Source organism: Anolis carolinensis, unplaced genomic scaffold, assembly GCF_035594765.1.
Source record: "Anolis carolinensis isolate JA03-04 unplaced genomic scaffold, rAnoCar3.1.pri scaffold_9, whole genome shotgun sequence".
Lineage (NCBI taxonomy): Eukaryota > Metazoa > Chordata > Lepidosauria > Squamata > Dactyloidae > Anolis > Anolis carolinensis.
Window position 1 is genome coordinate 28,541,324 of NW_026943820.1, and position 18,277 is coordinate 28,559,600.

Consider the following 18,277-nt stretch of genomic DNA (forward strand, 5'->3'; position numbering starts at 1 on the left):
GTTCCACTTGTTCTCCGCAAAGACACCAAGCTCTTTTCCCCATGTGACTCTATTGTCAAGCTAGGCGACACACATTCTGTATCTTTGCATTTCATTTCTTCTGCCTCAGTGTAGTAGAGTTTCTGTGAGTTTTCCAGGCTGTGTGACCATGTTCCAGAAGCATTCTCTCCTGACATTTCACCCACATCTATAGCAAGCATCCTTAGAGGTTGTGAGGTCTTTGGGAAACTAGGCAAGTGGTGTTTATATATCTATATCTGTGGAATAATGTGTAAGGTGTGTTGTCGACCGCGTTTCTAGGGGATCGGGCCCCTTAAGGAGAGAGCCAATCTGGTCCTGAGAGAACGGACCTTGGCGGAGCCAATAGGAGAATATGAGCCGCAATACAACCTGGAGCCGAAATGAAGAAGGTCCGCCAAAGTTGAAGGAAAATCCGCCAAGGAGTCTTTATTGAGCGATTCAGCTGAAAAGGACACTAGTAGCGATCATTCAGCCTACTAGCGTACCATATAATCAAAATACAGTCATATTTATACAAAATTTCAGTCTGACAGCCCTTTGAATTTCCCGCCCCGCTCCCCCGCCCATCTGATCGCGGATAGGCTAGAGTGTTGAACGAGGCGGGCTTTCGTTTCCCGCCTTGCTCTGCTGGCCCAATAGGGAGCTGCTTTTTGTCTCTACCCGGGCCAATCAGGAAGGGGAAGGCGGGAGTTATTGGAACAATGAAGTGACAGGGCAGGAAATATCATATTAATTCCTGCTAGACCGATTTCTAAAGGGATTAATGACAGCAATCAGGGGTTCCTGTCACGTATACAGATTTTAGATATGCCTTGGGGTGTCAGGGGGGGGAAGTGGTGATGGGTGTTGATGAGCCAAAATTGACAGGCTCCACAGGGCGCCTTTCTAAGGTGTCCTGGAATTTCCTTTTGGAGGAGATATGACAATGTTTGCCTTGAGGGCGAATCACCTTTTGTTTTTGGGAAGGGGAAGCTGGGTCATAGGAGCTGGGATGGGTTCTAGGGTTCAGGTTGAGTTCAGAATATTTCCTATTTAATTTCATGACTTGACAATTATATGAAATAAAATGAAAAATAAAACAAAGTTGGAATATAAACCCTGCTGGGAAAAATACATATTTTCCGGGGATCCCAAAGAGTACAAATACATATAGGCAGACAGATAGATTTCATGGAAATAAGGGAGAATCCATAAAAGTGAGTTACATTGCATAAGGGGGAATCATGAATGATATAAACAATTGAAAGACATTTGATAAATACGAAGTTCATAACATCTGGGGAACCCAATATGGAAATTCATAAAAGTGGAGTTTTAGCAGCATGATTTTACAATTCATGAAGTTGTTATCTCTTGCCTCAGAGTGCAGGGATAATCCACAGTAAACTCCAGTAAAAAGTCTCAATCACCTTCTACTATAAATATATGGAATATAGAACATAAAGTCTTGACTTTTGAACTATCTTTTACAAAGTCCTGGGGGGGGGGGGGGGTGGTCATCTCGATCACAGGTGGGAGAAAAAACTCTTGTCTTTTGGAGGCAAGTATGAATGTTGCCGTTGGCCAGCTTAATAAGCATTGAATGGCCTTGCAGCTTCAAAGCCTGGCTTTGGGAACCTTCCCTCCAACAACGCGGCTGCGGAACCGTCCTTTTCAAAATGCCACAAACGATATTTTCCAGCCATCGGGATGGTAAAGGCCCAATTGTTCTGACGGGGCAAACATCCCATCTCAAATAAGTGGCTCTAAGTTATGTGCTGCTAGGTTGAAAACTGCTGACGGGTGGTTCATTCTCCGAAGGAATGAATAGAAAGCTGTTCAGCGGAAAATGCCCTCATCAGCAGGAAAAGTTTGGCGGTGGAAGGGGTAAAAGGAAGGCCAGAAAGGCCAGCCAAAGCAGAAAGGGGACCCCAAAGGGCATCTAGTCCAAGGCATCCTCAAGAAGTATGAGATGGCCATTCAACCTCTGCTTAGAAATATCTAGCAAAAGCTCATTCTTGTATCCAACCTTAAAACCGGACTACTTTCCACATCCATGGAAAAGATGTCTTAAGCTGTTGCTATACCTATTAACTCGACTCTAATGCTCACCATTTTGGGCTAAATTACACATTGTAAATATATCACAAATAATGCACATATTAAAATGTTTTTCTATAAAAGATAAATATTATAACATATTTCTATAAAATGTCCTTTATTTATATTTGTATCTATATATGTTATTGTTGTATGATTCAATAAATCCACTGTATGTAGCTGCAGAATAAAAATAAATAAAATGATTTTAATAATAATACTTGGATGCAACTCTGAATAATGTCACTTCTGTTTATAAATAGAAATAAATATTATAAAATAAATAAAATAATAATAGTTTGGATGCAACTCAGGATAATGTCACTTCTGTTTATAAATAAATACAATAATCATAATTATTATAATATATAAAATAATGTACATGTATGTTTATTTATATGTGTATGTGTATATATATATATATATATGCATGTATGTTATTGATTTATAATTTAATATATCCGCCATGTGTTGCTGCAGAAATAAATGCCATAATAATAATAATAATATTAGCTTTAATGCAACTTCGGATGTCAGTTCTGTTTATAAATAGAAATAAATTTAATAATAATAATAATAATAATAGCTTTGATGCGACTCCAGATAATGTCACTTTTGTTTATTTTTAACACCATTAATATTTATTTCTATTTTAATGTTTGGATATTTCTAGGCTTTCAGTCGTATTCTACTGCATCTGCCCAGCTGACAATCTTAATAGAGGTTTATTTTGGAGATGTAGAACTTCTATTTTGAGCATTATGCTGGGGCTTGTTTTCTGATTCGGCGTTATTATTCTTGGGGAAACAGGGTAAAGACAGAGACATAATAAAGAATGTGTCCGTCAGGTAAATCAGTCCCTGGGTGGAAAAAAAGCGAATCCTGGGTGGGAGCTATAGCACGAAATGGGCATTTGAAAATAATATCTATTTGGAAACTATGCAGTGGTGACAATGATGATGATGGTTCTGTTTCAAAGGTGAGCTGCTGCCTCCCAGAGGCTACCAAGAGAGACACATCCAACTCCTTTTCTGTGCTTTAAATGCTGTGGTGGTTTCTTCCGCCTACCGAATGCTGTGCTTTGTAGTTTTTTTTTTTGTTTTTTGTTTTTTGGGGGGGGGGAGGCTTTTCACTTTGCCAGGTCTCCCTAAATTACAAATTCCAGGGTTTCATGGGATGGAGCCTGACTAGTAAAAAATATTCTGCAATATGCCTTCGTTGAGGGGCGTAAAAAGGCCCTAATTCATTCACATTCACTGCAGGCTAATCCAACCAGAGAAGTCAGCCATAGCAAACTGCTTGATAAACCAACCCGGACACAGAATATTATCTGAGAACACAGGAATGCTGGAACACTCTCACAACCACCATGTCAGACTACACAGAGAAGCCACTGAAATCCACAAGCATGTGGACAATTTTAACAGAAAGGAGGAATCCATGAAAATGAACACAATCTGGCTACCACTATTTAAAAACCTCTAAAATCAGAGTAAATAAAGAACAATTCTCAGAAACGGGCATTCCAGACAGCAAACAATCCAGTGCCAGTTAACACCTCCCAGAGGGTGCCTCCAGGCAACAGAGGCCAGGCTACCTTTATGCAGATACCCCCACTGATTGACTTTGCAGCTGCAAAAGCCACTCAATGCTATTCAAGCTTGCCAATTGCAACAGACACACTTGTTCAAACAGAAAGGGGTTCCTTCTCCCACCCTGTATATAATCAAGTCGTTACCTTCCTGCCGGAGCAGTACCTATTGATCTACTCACATCTGCATGTTTGCAAACTCAGCGCTTTAACACACTGCGCCACCAGGGGCTCCATGCAGCTATGCCAGCCACATAACTGGTGTCTACGGACAATGCCGGCTCTTCAGCTTAGAAATGAAGATGAGCACCAACCCCTAGAGTTGGACACAACAGGAGTTAGCGTCAGAGGAAACTTTTACCTTTACCTATATAATCAAGTACCAGTTAACACCCATTCTCAGTAGTTGGGGCCTAACTATGGTTGAAGAGACTCATTGCCAGTAATTAGGGCCTGTCATGAAGACCCATTTGCAGTACTTGGGGCCTACTATCCTTGAGGCCCATTTGCAGTCATTAGGGCTGGTCACAGAGACCCATTCACAGTAGTTGGGGCCTATCATAGAGACCCATTCGCAGTAGTAAAGGCCTAACTATTGTTGAGGTGGCCCATTCGCAGTAGTTAGGGCCTAACTGCCATTGAGGAGGCAATTGACAGTAATTATGCCCTCATACAGACCCATTCGCAGTAGTTAAGGCCTATTGTCGAGTCCTGTTCACAGTTGTTGGGGCCTATTGTCAAGGAGGCCCATGCACAGTACTGGTAGAGGCCCATTTGCAGTAATAGAATAGAGATCCAGTCACAGTAGTTAAGGCCTGGCTATTGTTGAGTCCTATTTGCAAGAGTTGGGCCCAAAAGGCGCCAGGTTCAAATCGGAATGAGCGCCCGCTGTTAGCTCCAGCTCCTGCCAACCTAGCAGTTCGAAAACATGCAAATGTGAGTAGATCAATAACATGCAAATGTGAGTAGATCAATAGGTACCGCTCCGGAGGGAAGGTAACGGCGCTCCATGCAGTCATGCCGGCTGCATGACCTTGGAGGTGTCTATGGACAACGCCGGCTCTTTGGCTTAGAAATGGAGATGATCACCAACTCCCAGAGTCGGTCATGACTGGACTTAAAGTCAGGGGAAACCTTTACCTTTTAACCATAGTTGAGGAGGCCCACTGGCAGTAGTTGGGGCCTAACAATTGTTGAGGAGGCCCACTTGTAGTAGCTGGGTCTATCGTTCAGGAGTCCCATTGGCAGTAGCTGGGGCCTACTATTGTCCATTGGCAGTAGTTGGGGCCTACTATTGTTGAGCCCCATTGACAGTAATTGGAGCCGAACTGTCACTGAGGCCTCACTGAGGCCTTTTCGCAATAGTTGAGGCCTGTCATACAGACCCATTAGCAGTAGTTGGGGCCTAACTATCGTTGACGAGGCCCATTAGCAGTAGTTGGAGCCTCACTGTCATAGAGACCCATTCACAGTAGTTGTTCAGGCCTAACGATCGTTGTCCCAGTTGGCAGTAGCCGAGGCCTAATTGCACCTGAGGAATGTCCTGCTGTTTGAGGCGGGAGGAGAAGCGCTCTTTCTCCGCCCCTCCTTACCCCGCCCCGAAGAGGGCGGACCCAACCTTGGCCACGCCTCTTGCATAACTTTCATTTCGGCCACGCCCCTTTCACTGTATTTCTCCGCCCCAAAGAGGGCGGATCAGACCAGGCCACGCCCCTTTCGTTGTATTTCTCCGCCCCGAAGAGGGCGGTCCCGACCCTGGCCACGCCCCCTCTCCCGCCCTCAAAAGCCTCTGCCGGCCTCGTCCACTTCCTCCTGCGCCGCCTCCCGCCAGTTGAGCTTCTTCTCCGTCTATTCTCTCATCTCTTTCTTTCCGTCAGCATGACTCTCTCGAGCGACGCGGCCTTCCAGAAGCTGAGGGAATGGCACAAGGCCCACGCCGCCCAGCTCGTCCTCCGGCAGCTCTTCGACGCCGACAAGGATCGCTTCCGGAAGTTCAGGTGCGGCGCCTTCACACGAGGCGCGGGCGGGCGCGGGACAGACACGCGTGTCGGGCTCTTGCCTGGGTTGTGAGGGAGAGGGCCCGCCTTTGCAGACGCCTCCTCGTTCCCTCCTTCCAGTTTTGGACCCCGTGCCCGCATCTGCACGTGGGAACGCGCCCTTTTGGCCAACACGCGAGTTGGGGAGAGGTGCAGCAATTCACACACGTGTGTATGTGTTTCTGTCTGTCTGTCTGTCGCCCTTGAGGCCTCCTTGCCAGGCTACGTGCCGAGAGGCGCATCCGAGGAGAGCGGCCCCTGGCGGCTCCTTTCTGCACCGCACCCAGGTTGGGACCCCTCAAAATAATAACGCGTTTCTGTGAGTTTTCTGGGCTGTCTGGCCAGGTCCCAGAAGCATTCTCCCCTGACGTTTCGCCCACATCTCTGGCAGGCATCCTCAGAGGTTGTGAGGTCTGTTGGGAACTAGACAAGTGGGATTTATATATCTTATATCTGTGGAATAATGTCCAAGGTGGGAGAAAGAACTCTTTGTCTGTTGGAGGCAAGTGTGAATGTTGCCATTGGCCAGCTTGATTAGCGTTGAATGGCCTTGCAGCTTCAAAGCCTGGCTGCTTCCTGCCTGGGGGAGCCCTTTGTTGGGAGGTGTTAGCTGGCCCTGATTGTTTCTTGTCTAGAATTCCCCAGTTTTTAAGTGTTGTTCTTTATTTACTGCCCATACAAATAATTCCAAAACATTATCCAGAATTTCAAAATCTGAAATGCAGTACTCCAAAATGGTCCTCATAGTGGGCCGGCAGAGCATTGGATAAGTGAAAATGTTGGATAATAAGGAGAGATTAAAGAAAAGCCTATTAAACATCAAATTAGGTTCTGATTTTACAAATTAAGCACCAAAACATAATGTTATACAACAAATTTGACAGAAAAAGTAGTTCAATACGCAGTAATGCTATGTAGTAAATACTGTATTTACGAATTTAGTACCAAAACATCACAATGTATTGAAAATATTGACTACAAAAACATTGACTACTAAAAGGCAGGCTGCATTGGATAATCCAGAATATGAGATAAGTGAATGTTGGATGAGTGAGACTCTACTGTACTTATATAGTGCTATCAAATGTATCTGGTGCTTTGCAATAAAACCAGCACCCGATGGACCATCAGAAAGCACTTTGTTTTGTGCACAAAACCATTATAAATACAGTAGAGTCTCACTTATCCAACATAAACGGGCCGGCAGAATGTTGGATAAGCGAATATGTTGGATAATAAGGAGGGATTAAGGAAAAGCCTATTAAACATCAAATTAGGTTATGATTTTACAAATGAAGCACCAAAACATCATGTTAGACAACAAATTTGACAGAAAAAGTAGTTCAATACACAGTAATGCTATGTAGTAATTACTGTATTTATGAATTTAGCACCAAAATATCACAATATATTGAAAACATTGACTACAAAAATGCGTTGAATAATCCAGAACGTTGGATAAGCGAGTGTTGGATAAGTGAGACTCTACTGTATGTATGAAATTGCTTCCAGTCTGTATGTATAAGGTATTTATGAATGGATTTCATAATAATAAAACTTTATTTATATACCGCCTTATCTCCCGGATGGGACTTGGGGCGGTTTACAGTCATAAAAGCAATACAAACATTACATAACAACATAATAACACATTATTAAACAAAGTAAAAAATACAATTATAACAATAAATAACACTTACATGACCAGATCAAGGGGATGGGAACCATAAACCCAATATATTAAAATGCATCATGTTTAGAGTTGGGTGCCATCTCTCAAATGCCTTGTGATGTCCATGCAGATATTCTGAACTACAAAACATGTATAGTCTTAAGTGTTTAGGAGGAGGGAGGCTGAACTTGTTGGAAGAAATCGGTGTAAATACAGGTCCTACTGATGCCTCTTGCAATGAGATGGGCTTCCTCTTCCATCTTTAGTGTAAGGATGAAAACACTGAGCCGGTATCATTTCTGATGGGGCCTCCCAGGGCATGTGCTGTCACTCTATCCCTTTAAGTGGTGATCGGTTTCACGAGATTGTACTAAATGGGTAAATCTGGGTTTATGTGTCGATAAAACCAGGGCGGCATTCCCCAGGTGCCCTCGTCGTATCTTTACTATCATTAGCACAGCTGATAAAGGAAAAGCGGTCAGTAAGGACAACACCCTTCCAGTGCCCATTCTGGGCTTATCTCAGTCGACTTGTGAGTCTTTCCTCACCTTTCTAAAACAAGTATCAGCAAATAGTTGCTTTCTGTAAGTCTGCTTTGACTTAAAATGTCCATCAAGTGAACTGCGACTTCCAGTATTCCGTATTCCAATGCGGTTGCTGTTGCCCGTTTTTGGTCTAAAACTATTTAGTTGCTTGTGATTTCCTTTTTTTTTCATCATTTTAAAATGTATTTCTTATGCAATGCTTTTGACACGAAATAAATAAATTCCGTTAGTCATTCTTCCTCTTTCAGTGAGTGCTCATTGCATGATTCTTCCAAAGTGCACTAGACTCAACTCCAGTCTTTTGGGCTGCAAAGATTATTTCAGGATTTGCTTGTTCTCCAATCCATTCAGTTGCCTTTTGAGGGGAAATCTCTTATACGTACTTATAACACTTTCTTCCCGCTCCATGTTTCAAATGACTGGAGAGTTCTCAGCCCCTCGACAAGCAACAAATCTCAAGATTAAATAGGACAGAGGCCAACCACTTTGGCTTCTCAATTGCTGTTTCTTGACTCATTTAGAATTTTTTTTTGGCTGCCAATGGTATCCATATAACTCTCCTCCAGCACATACTATGAGAACTGATTTCTTTGTAATTATACAGTCCAGATGTGTTGTAAGCTCTAAAGTTTTCTTATAATAATAAACTAATAATCATGCATCTTGGAAATAAACACCAAACCAGTTGTCTTCATTCCCTGATTCTGCCCTGCAGACAGGAAATATGTGCACACTTTTGCACATTTCGTTTTGGAGCAATTACATTATGTAACATGATTTTTGTTCCTGGGTTGCAATGTACAGTGTTCTCTCACTACTTTGCGGTTCACTTTTCGTGGATTCACTGTTTCGTGTTTTTTCAATAAACTCTAAAACTATTATAAATCATAAAAATTACAATTTACAGCCTAAGGAACGGAGGAAGGAGAAGCCAAAGTGGCAACTGGAGGAGAAGGAGGTGATTTATCAACACACAATTGGTTGATAAAGACTTAAAATAGTGTATAACTATTAAAATGCATAAATATTAAAATAAATACAGTAGAGTCTCACTTATCCAATGTTCTGGATTATCCAATGCATTTTTGTAGTCAATGTTTTCAATACATCGTGATATTTTGGTGCTAAATTCATAAATACAGTAATTACTACATAGCATTACTGCGAATTGAACTATTTTTTCTGTCAAATTTGTTGTATAACATGATGTTTTGGTGCTTAATTTGTAAAATCATAACCTAATTTGAGTTTAATAGGCTTTTCCTTAATCCCTCCTTATTATCCAACATGTTCGCTTATCCAACGTTCTGCCGGCCCGTTTATGTTGGATAAGTGAGACTCTACTCTATAGTGTCTCTACTTTGCAAATTTTCACCTATTGAGGGTGGTACTGGAATGTAACCCCAGTGATAAGTGAGGGAACACTATTTCCTAATTTGTTCTATCATAAAATATATGGAAAATGTTTATTAAACTGCAAAAACTTTGTTACTGTGAGAGGGATGTCCTGCAGAACATTTTGCTATCATTTTCAATAAATATCCCATCAAGTCTCAGCCAATTCGTAATAGTTTGTGGCAGTCACAAAATCAAAGTTTCTGGAGTAGGACAACTACTTTCAAAGTAAGGACCGTGCAATTAAACTGGAAATAGCACTTTCAAACAGAACATTTTTTTTAATCTGATTATAGTGTTGTAGGAAGAAACCCTACAGAGAAGAACACAAGGTCCAGAAGATGATTGATTGTCAGTTAATTCTTTTTAGAAAACCGAGGAACTGTCTTATGTCTTGGCGCAGAGATGCTGTTACTTTCAAGACTGACTACTTTGCAGTGTCATGTGAACCTTTTGTGAATAACCGTTGCATCCATTAAAGCGGATAACAAGTGTCTTGGGTAATTAAGTTAACCCAAAAATGGAACCCAAATTAGGAACGGACATCAATGACGTGCAAAGTTTGACATCTAGGGAAGCCTATTGTACATGGTGGGTGCAGTTTCAGCTTTGGAAATACATACACGAGTTTGACATTTTTGGCCTAAAGTTTGCAAACACTTGGCATATACATAAAATAATGGACAGAGCATGCTTCTGTCCATTATGGTCACCTTTTTGCTGCTCGTGCAGGCAGTGTTGCACGGAAGCAAGATGCAGTGCATTCACTTCCTGTCTAGTCAATATTTATTATTTATTACAACATTTATATCCCGTTCTTCTCACCTGAGAGGGGACTCAGGGTGGCTTACAATAAACACACATATAAAATTATACAATACACTATAAATCAAATTAAAAATTATTAACTTACATCAACATTCATAAAAACATAATGAATGCTTTGAACTGTAGCATAATAGAAATCTGTAGTATTGAAGGGGCTCTCCAACCTGTTCCTGTATCATTCATTGTTTAGCCGCCGTGGTTGCAAAGAAGTAAGTCTTTTCTATGCTACTCCCTGCTGTGAAAACTTGCAATGTCATGCCATATGTGTGTGTTTCTTGCATGACCAACCACGGGCCTGAATTATGCTCTGAAAATGACAGTTGCCAGTGAGAGACTGCTGCACGTTTGTGCCGCTTGTGATCGTACCATATTGTGCTTCTTCTGTTATTGCTTGGGCTTTGTCCCTTTAAAACATCCTAGCCCTTTCTCCGTGATGCCTGAGGAAGCTTAGGAGACATGTAAACCTGCAGCATCTTAAAATAGCAAAAGAGCAGGCCCAGCAATATCCTGGCGAGCCCACGTGTGTAGTAGTAAGTTACATAAGGCGGGCAGTCTGTTGCAAACGTTGCTTAACGGCTGCTGGAAATGACCTTAGACCAGGTTTGCAACCGCTCTCAGGCATTTCCATCCTCGAGCTACAACATTTTCAGCTTTATAATTCTATGAAATACAGCATTGGTTGCATTTGGGAATGTCCATTTTTTAATTCAGAGGAAGCAGTTTATGTCGACATGGACAACTGCAGTGGTCTTTGGGAGGAATTGGTACTTGTAGAAATAATAATAATAATAAAACTTTATTTATATACCGCCCTATCTCCTCAGGGGACTCAGGGCGGTTTCCAACATGATAAAAACAGTACAATACAATACACATAATAAAAACAGAACCATACAACAATTTAAAAATAATACAAGTAATAAACATAAATACATCATACAGTCCAACAATGAAAAATATAACTAGTAACAATACAGTAACTGTTTTGTGTTTCCCTTAGTTGGTGAGCAAAGGCTGTTTATTTGTGTCCATGCAAAGGGCTCTGGGTGAGCTGACAGTCTGCTTTAGTAACTGAAAATACGTAAAATAATCAGAAAGTTCATCTCAAGCTTTAGGGATCCTTCAAGGTGAGATACCTTGTGACTTCTTTTCATTCTTGGCCACTTGAAGCGTTCTGCTTCTTGGGTAGAGATGCCTTGTCTTGCACACAAAAGGTATTTCCAAAACTGTCTTGTCCACCCTCATATATTATAAATAAAACCCTTGAGACTGGATGGGGAGGAGCGCCGTTTCAAAGATTCTTGATGGATTTTGGGTCCTGTTGTAACAAGAGCCAGAAGGCACAGAGGAACGACATTGCTGCAGGCGACAGCTGCTCTCCAAAAGTTCTCCAAAATAAATAGCTAACCTCCAGTTTTATTGCAATCGCAAAGGAGAGCCATTTGTGTCTTGTTAGTGATTTATAAAACCTGATAATTACCTTGCTTGCAGCCTCTGTCTACAAACCAAACTAAAATATGCTGTCAAAATATCTAGAATGTGCAACTTTCCTTTCTGATACCTCCGTTACTCTTGCGTCTATTTCCGGAACAATCCCTATGTGAAGAGATCTGCAGAGAGGGGTGGTATGTTTTGAGTCTCCTTGCGGGGATAAAAAGTGGGGTATAAATAAACATAATTTCTCAACTGAGACACCCTCTGAATTATTATTATTATTTCTTAACTGAGTTGTGACCTCAAGACTGAGTTTGCTTGTGGAGATAAAAAGTGAGGTAGAAATAAACATAATAATTTCTCAATTGAGACAGCCTCTGAATTATTATTATTGTTATTATTATTACTATTTACTGAGGCGCATCCTCAAGACTGAGCCTCCTTGTGGGGATAAAGTGGGGTATAAATAAACATAATAATTTCTCAATTGAGACATTCTCTTTATTAATATTATTTCTTTACTGAGGTGTGCCCTCAAGACTTAGCCTTCTTGTGGGGATAAAAAGTGGGGTATAAATAAACATAATTTCTCAATTGAAACACCCTCTGAATTATTATTTCTTAATTGAGGCATGGTCTTGTTAAGAAAAACCCAACAAGACCAAATCGTTGTGGAGATAAAAAGTAGGGCATTAATAAACAATAATAATAATAGTACTTGTATCCAATGTCTCGCTTTTTTCCTCTGTATACTTCCCTACAAAACCCAGTTGGTTCCAGAATGGAAGTCCATGTCTGGCTGAATCTATTTACTTTCCTAGCTTGGGCTTGATCCAAAACTCAACCCTCTCCAAACCCCAGGTCGATGCAGTTTGGAACTTGTTGCATGTTCCGCCCCACGGCTGCCATGAACATATCTGTTGACAGATGTGAGCAGCTAATCCACCCTCTGGATTAAAGGCTATGGGCTGGAGCTCAAAGAAGAAGAGCTTTTCTTCTTCCTACCTGACCTCTTTGCTTCTAAATCAGTGCTTTCCAAACTTTTTGTGTTGCTGCCACACTTTGCAACACAGTCATTCAGTTTGACTAGCAAGCCAGAGGTTAAACCAACCCCTCGTAAGAGTTTCATACAATATATACTGTATATCAGTTGAATTTTATTTAATGCTTAGACCATGGGTCTCTCACATACAAAACAAACGAGTAAGTACATAAAAACCCAATTATAAAATACAAACAATGCAACATTAAAATACTCCATAAACCAGCTCTTGCAGTTAGAAGCCAAGTAAAAGTCTAACGAAGACTTAAACAGGAGAACTTTGATTATTATTTTTATATTTTATGTATTTATTTATACCCCTCTTTTTCTCATCTGTAGGAGACTCAAATTGGCTTGACATAAAAGTAGCACATACAATTTAAAATATACAAATATGCAAACATTAAAACGGGATTAAATACAAAGAGTATTAAAATAGTTAGATAAAAGCATCCCCAGCACAGTCAAGTGCAATATCGGTAATTAATAATTTTTAATTATAAAACCAATTAGGAAATACCCCACGAACAAAAAAAAATATTGTTACACACACACACACACATTTTCCTGTTCCTGATTTGAAAGTGTTATTTCCTATTTAATTGTGCGGTCTTGATTATGAAAGTAGTTGTTCTATTCCAGAAACCTCCTTTATGTGCCACAAACTATGTTGAATTGGTTGAGACTTGATAAGACATTCATTGAAAAACTAAAGCAAAATGTGCTATAGCAGGCTGTCCCTTCCACAAAAACGAAGTTTTGCCAGTTTAATAAAAGTTTCTCATTTTTTAAATAATAGAACTAATGAGGAAATGACATTTAGAATCCAGGATCGAAAATCATGTTATGTAGGGTTATCAATTGTGAATGTTGTCGAAAACTTTAATGGTCGGAATCATTGCATTGCTGTGAGTTTTCAATGCTGCCTGGCCATCTTCCAGAAGCATTCTCTCCTGATGTTTTTCCCACATCTACGGCAGGCATCCTCAGAGGTTGTGATGCTTCTGGAACATGTCCATACAAACCGGAAAACTCACAGCAACCCAATAGCGAGAGTAGTCGTGGCAGTCAGTTTGTTTGGTGAGCTGCTGAACGAATCATGAATACAGTAGAGTCTCACTTATCCAACATAAACGGGCTGGCAGAATGTTGGATAAGCGAATATGTTGGATAATAAGAAGGCATTAAGGGAAAGCCTATTAAACATCAAATTAGGTTATGATTTTACAAATTAAACACCAAAACATCATGTTATACAACAAATTTGACAGAAAAAGTAGTTCAATGTGCGGTAATGCTATGTAGTAATTACTGTATTTATGAATTTAGCACCAAAATATCATGATGTATTGAAAACATTAACTACAAAAATGTGTTGGATAATCCAGAACGTTGGATAAGCGAGTGTTGGATAAGTGAGACTCTACTGTATTGTAAATCTGGAGCGCAGTGTCCACGATGGCTGTCTCGCCAGTTGCTCCCAGTTCTGCTCTGGTGCAGAAATGACTGGTTTGGCCTGACAGTCCAGATCAGACCACCTGACTGGGAAATCTTCCCTTGGGGCAGCTGAAGATTATATTACGTAATTCCCAAACAGGATTACTGTCTAAACTGAGCCGAAAGCATGACTTGTGGTTGCACTCTAGCAGTGGTTCTATCTTTTAAATAAAATGACTCAGCATCCTTGCTTCGCATAGAGTTTCTTACTGAAATGAGAATTGAGTCTTGTTTCCAGCCTTGGTGCTGAACTCTGTACAAAGTGTGTGTGTGTACATATGAAATGCATTGTTCCCTAATGGCAAACAAATCCCTTTTTATTAATAAAAGGGCCTTGCAAACACAGCAGGGCACAAGTCCTGGCAGGTGAGGCTAGTAAGTTGTCAAAGGCTGCATTCCTTTGCTGGGCAAAGCCAAAGTCTCAGTGGGATGGGACCCAAAAACCAGCAAGAACCATCAGGTTTAAAGCTCATTGAGCTTTGTCTTGCTGTTTGTGAAATAACTAGACCCAATGATGCCGTGAAATAATAGAAATCTACTTCTTGCAATGAAGGGTATGGACACCTGTGCTGATGAAATAACAGACCTCCAAGGTATCCAAGCAAAAACAGTGCTTTGAAGTTGTCACAGTAACTTCTAATGAGGCTTGTTCTTTCAGTACCTTTCAGATGGAAATATTTATGTTCTATATTGTTGTGTTAAATAAACAAACAAAACACCTGCTTGGGTAAATACATGAATTATTTTCTCCTTTCATGTCCTTCCTGAGCTGCGCATGGGATTGATTGTCTCAAGGCAAGCAGTTAGCTTGAACCAAAACACTGCAGAGTCTTTATCTGTATTTAGCAGAGATTTATAGCACAGCTTCTGACTTTGTTTGCCGCTCGTCGCTTTAATAAAGTACTTGAGCTATGGCTTCTTTCGAAGGTGTTATTCTTCACTCGTTGCTATATGTACAATTGTTTACGTTAGTTCTGCTATTGGTATATATGGCGATATACTCACAACAATACAGACTCTGAACAAGATATTGTCATGATGAGAGATCCACATGGCAAGGGATCATGGTGAGAGTCATGCACATGTCTCCCCATACTTTTATACCCATAGGGACCACAGGAAATGATACAATTCTTGTCATAGGATTACTGTGTATTTTCCAGTCTATATGGCCATGTTCCAGAAGTATTCTCTCCTGACGTTTCGCCCACATCTATGGCAGGCATCCTCAAGGGTTATGAGGTATATATCACCACAACCTCTGAGGATGCCTGCCATAGATGTGGGCGAAACGTCAGGAGAGAATACTTCTGGAACATGGCCACACAGCCCGAAAACCACAATAACCCTGTGCTGTGACCACATGTCCATTAGAACTGTATTTTTCACACACTGGAGTTACATAAAATGGATTGCTATCTAATACAGCATTATCTATCTAGCACTATATAACAGGCCAGCCTTTTTTGTTGTTATTTTGGCAGCTTGACTCTCAACACCGATCAGGGGGACATCCTGGTTGACTATTCGAAGAACCTCGTCACTGAAGATGTCATGAAGCTGTTGATTGACGTGGTAAATGGCAACTCGTTTTATTACTATGTTTGTGTTTATTTATACTCCGCTTTTTCTCTCCACAAGGAGGCTCAAAGTGGCTTAATCACATTTGTATTGCAGTAATATACCAAGTACAAGAAGTAAAACGTCCACATTCGAAAACATCAAGAACGCGAATTCTTTCCTGAAAATGTCAACAACTGATAAGATGACATGTTGCAAACAAATAACTTCTCATTTCTAGCATATTGTAATCCAGCTGCTGCTCTTTCTCATGGCGCAATATCTGCCATGAGAGTTTGTGCATGAAGTCAATAATCTTGTGCATTATGTATTGGAGATTATTGACACATTGAAGCTCTTATTAATTGGGAGAAATCCAAGAGATAGACAAGATTGCTGCCCTGCTCTTAGCTGTCTTCTTTTTTGCTTCCCAGAGTGTATTCATTTCTGTAATGTGACTGTTATGGCTCTTGACTATAAATTTATTTATTTAATTTATATACCGACTAAATAAATATCAAATGTTTTATTTCCAGGCAAAATCCAGGGGCATTGAAAAAGCCCGAGAGCAAATGTTCAGTGGGGAAAAGATCAACTTCACCGAGGTATGAGCCTTTTTTCAATCTTAGTTATGTAGAAAGATTTCTGCTGAAGGTTAATAATGGTGAGTGATGAGAACCACTGACCTGTGGATTTCCTTGTGCTTCTGGTCAAGATGTGGTTTGCACCCATTTCTTCTGTTACGTAAATAAGCTTCGTTCTTGAAAAACCAGTTGTTTGGCCATAGGAGCCACACAAAGCCAACCTATTGAACTTAATAATGGACTAGCTGCGCCCGACCACGTGTTGCTGTGGCTATGGGAATCATTTGTTGGCCGGGTGGAATAGCAGTGAATAGCCTTGCAGCCTCAAAGCCTGGCCACTTTCTACATAGGGCATCCTTGAGGCCAGGTTGAATAGCAATTAATAGTCTCGGTGTGGCAGGTATGACTGCAGCAATTAGCTACCTTGATTAGCATTTAATGGCCTTGCAGCTTCAAAGCCTGGTTGCTTCCTGCCTAGGGGAATCCTTTGTTGGAAGGTGTTAGCTTTGTTGGGAGTTGTTTCCTTTCTGGAAATCCCAATTTCCCTGCTTTCAGAGTGTTGCTCTTTATTTACTAAAGGCAGTGGAGCCTACCTATCTAACTGGCAGTTAGGGGGAGAAAGGCTCTTCCTCATCCTCTGTAATTTGGACTATTTTTCTAGGTATTTTTGATTGAAAGACATAGACTGGACGACTATGCCCTTTGTGGCCAAATTTGGTGTGATTGGGTTCAGTGGTTTTGTTGTTTACTCCATAGTAAAATGCCACATTACATTTTTATATATATAGATAGTGTAGAAGTGCATGGATCGAACTCATGAGCTTTCAGTCGGTAGTGATTTATTGCAGCTGCTACTAACCAGCTGCGCCACAGCCGGGCCTTTGGCCTGCATCTGTGGGTGGAATCTTCAGAGACAATGATGATAGTCAAGCAAGTGGAGTATATACAACTGTGAAATGATGTCCAGGGTGGGAGAAAAGAACCATTGTCTGCTAAACTAGTAAAAGGTGCAAATAGCAAGCTTGATTTGCAAATGAGATCAATCCATTCGCATGTGAGTAACTAAGAAGATTGCATCGTCAATCTTGAGGGCATCTGCCTACAAGTAGCCTGGTCTTTGTCCCCTTTGAATTGTTTACTGCCTGGAGACATCCTTTGTTCATTAGCTACTGTATTGATTCTGATGTTCTTTCAGGTCTGTGTCACTGAAGCACCATGTTTCGGCATGCACGGCCAAACAACAAAAAGCAGCTTTGTGTTGAGACATACTTGTTTGTGTCTGAACATATCTGGACAGGCTTGTGCTGGTTATATCCTCTCCTCTTTTTCAAGCTGTGCGTTGAAATGGGCAGCTTGTTGCCAGAGGGAAGAAAACAAAAAAGGGTTTATATACGGTACAATCTGGGTCTGAAGCAGATGAGCTGCAGTTCATGAACACTTTTTATTTATTTATTTTATTTGCAACATTTCTATCTCACCCTTCTCACCTCAAAGGGGACTCAGGGCAGCTTACAAGTTATATCTACATACAATATATTATTAGCATAGCACAATATAAGCATTATGTATTACAATATTGTACTATACCACTATCCTTCAATATTATTAGTTGTATTACATGTAATATATACAATTATGATAGTGTATTATTATTATATTGTATTAACAATATTATCAATATTATATGGATATACAATATATTATTAGCATAGCACAATATAAACATTATGTATTACTATATTGTACTAAAATAATAACAATAATAATAATAATAATAATAATAATAATAATACTTTATTTTTGTATCCCGCCACCATCTCCCCAATGCACCATGTTCCACTTGTAATAATGTTCCATTATTCTTTTCCTTCTGAGGAGTCGTAAACATTGGCTACTTCCAAATCTTCTAAATGAGAACGTGTTGTTTTTAATTCACATCAAAATGATCGAAATGGTGGATGCAACATACTTGGCCCTCTCTTTTTCCGCCTTC

The 18,277-nt window shown here is 40.5% G+C and overlaps 1 protein-coding gene across 1 annotated transcript in view; it reads left to right on the top strand.

Annotated features, from left to right (window-relative positions):
• Positions 1 to 5,455: 5,455 nt before the first annotated feature.
• Positions 5,456 to 18,277, top strand: part of gpi (glucose-6-phosphate isomerase) — a 40,661-nt gene continuing 27,839 nt past the window's right edge. The window contains exons 1-3 of the mRNA XM_003229006.3: positions 5,456 to 5,688; positions 15,625 to 15,715; positions 16,237 to 16,305. Of these exons, the coding sequence (XP_003229054.1) occupies positions 5,570 to 5,688; positions 15,625 to 15,715; positions 16,237 to 16,305 (279 nt within the window). The 5' untranslated portion in view covers positions 5,456 to 5,569. The remainder of the gene's footprint in view (positions 5,689 to 15,624; positions 15,716 to 16,236; positions 16,306 to 18,277) is intronic.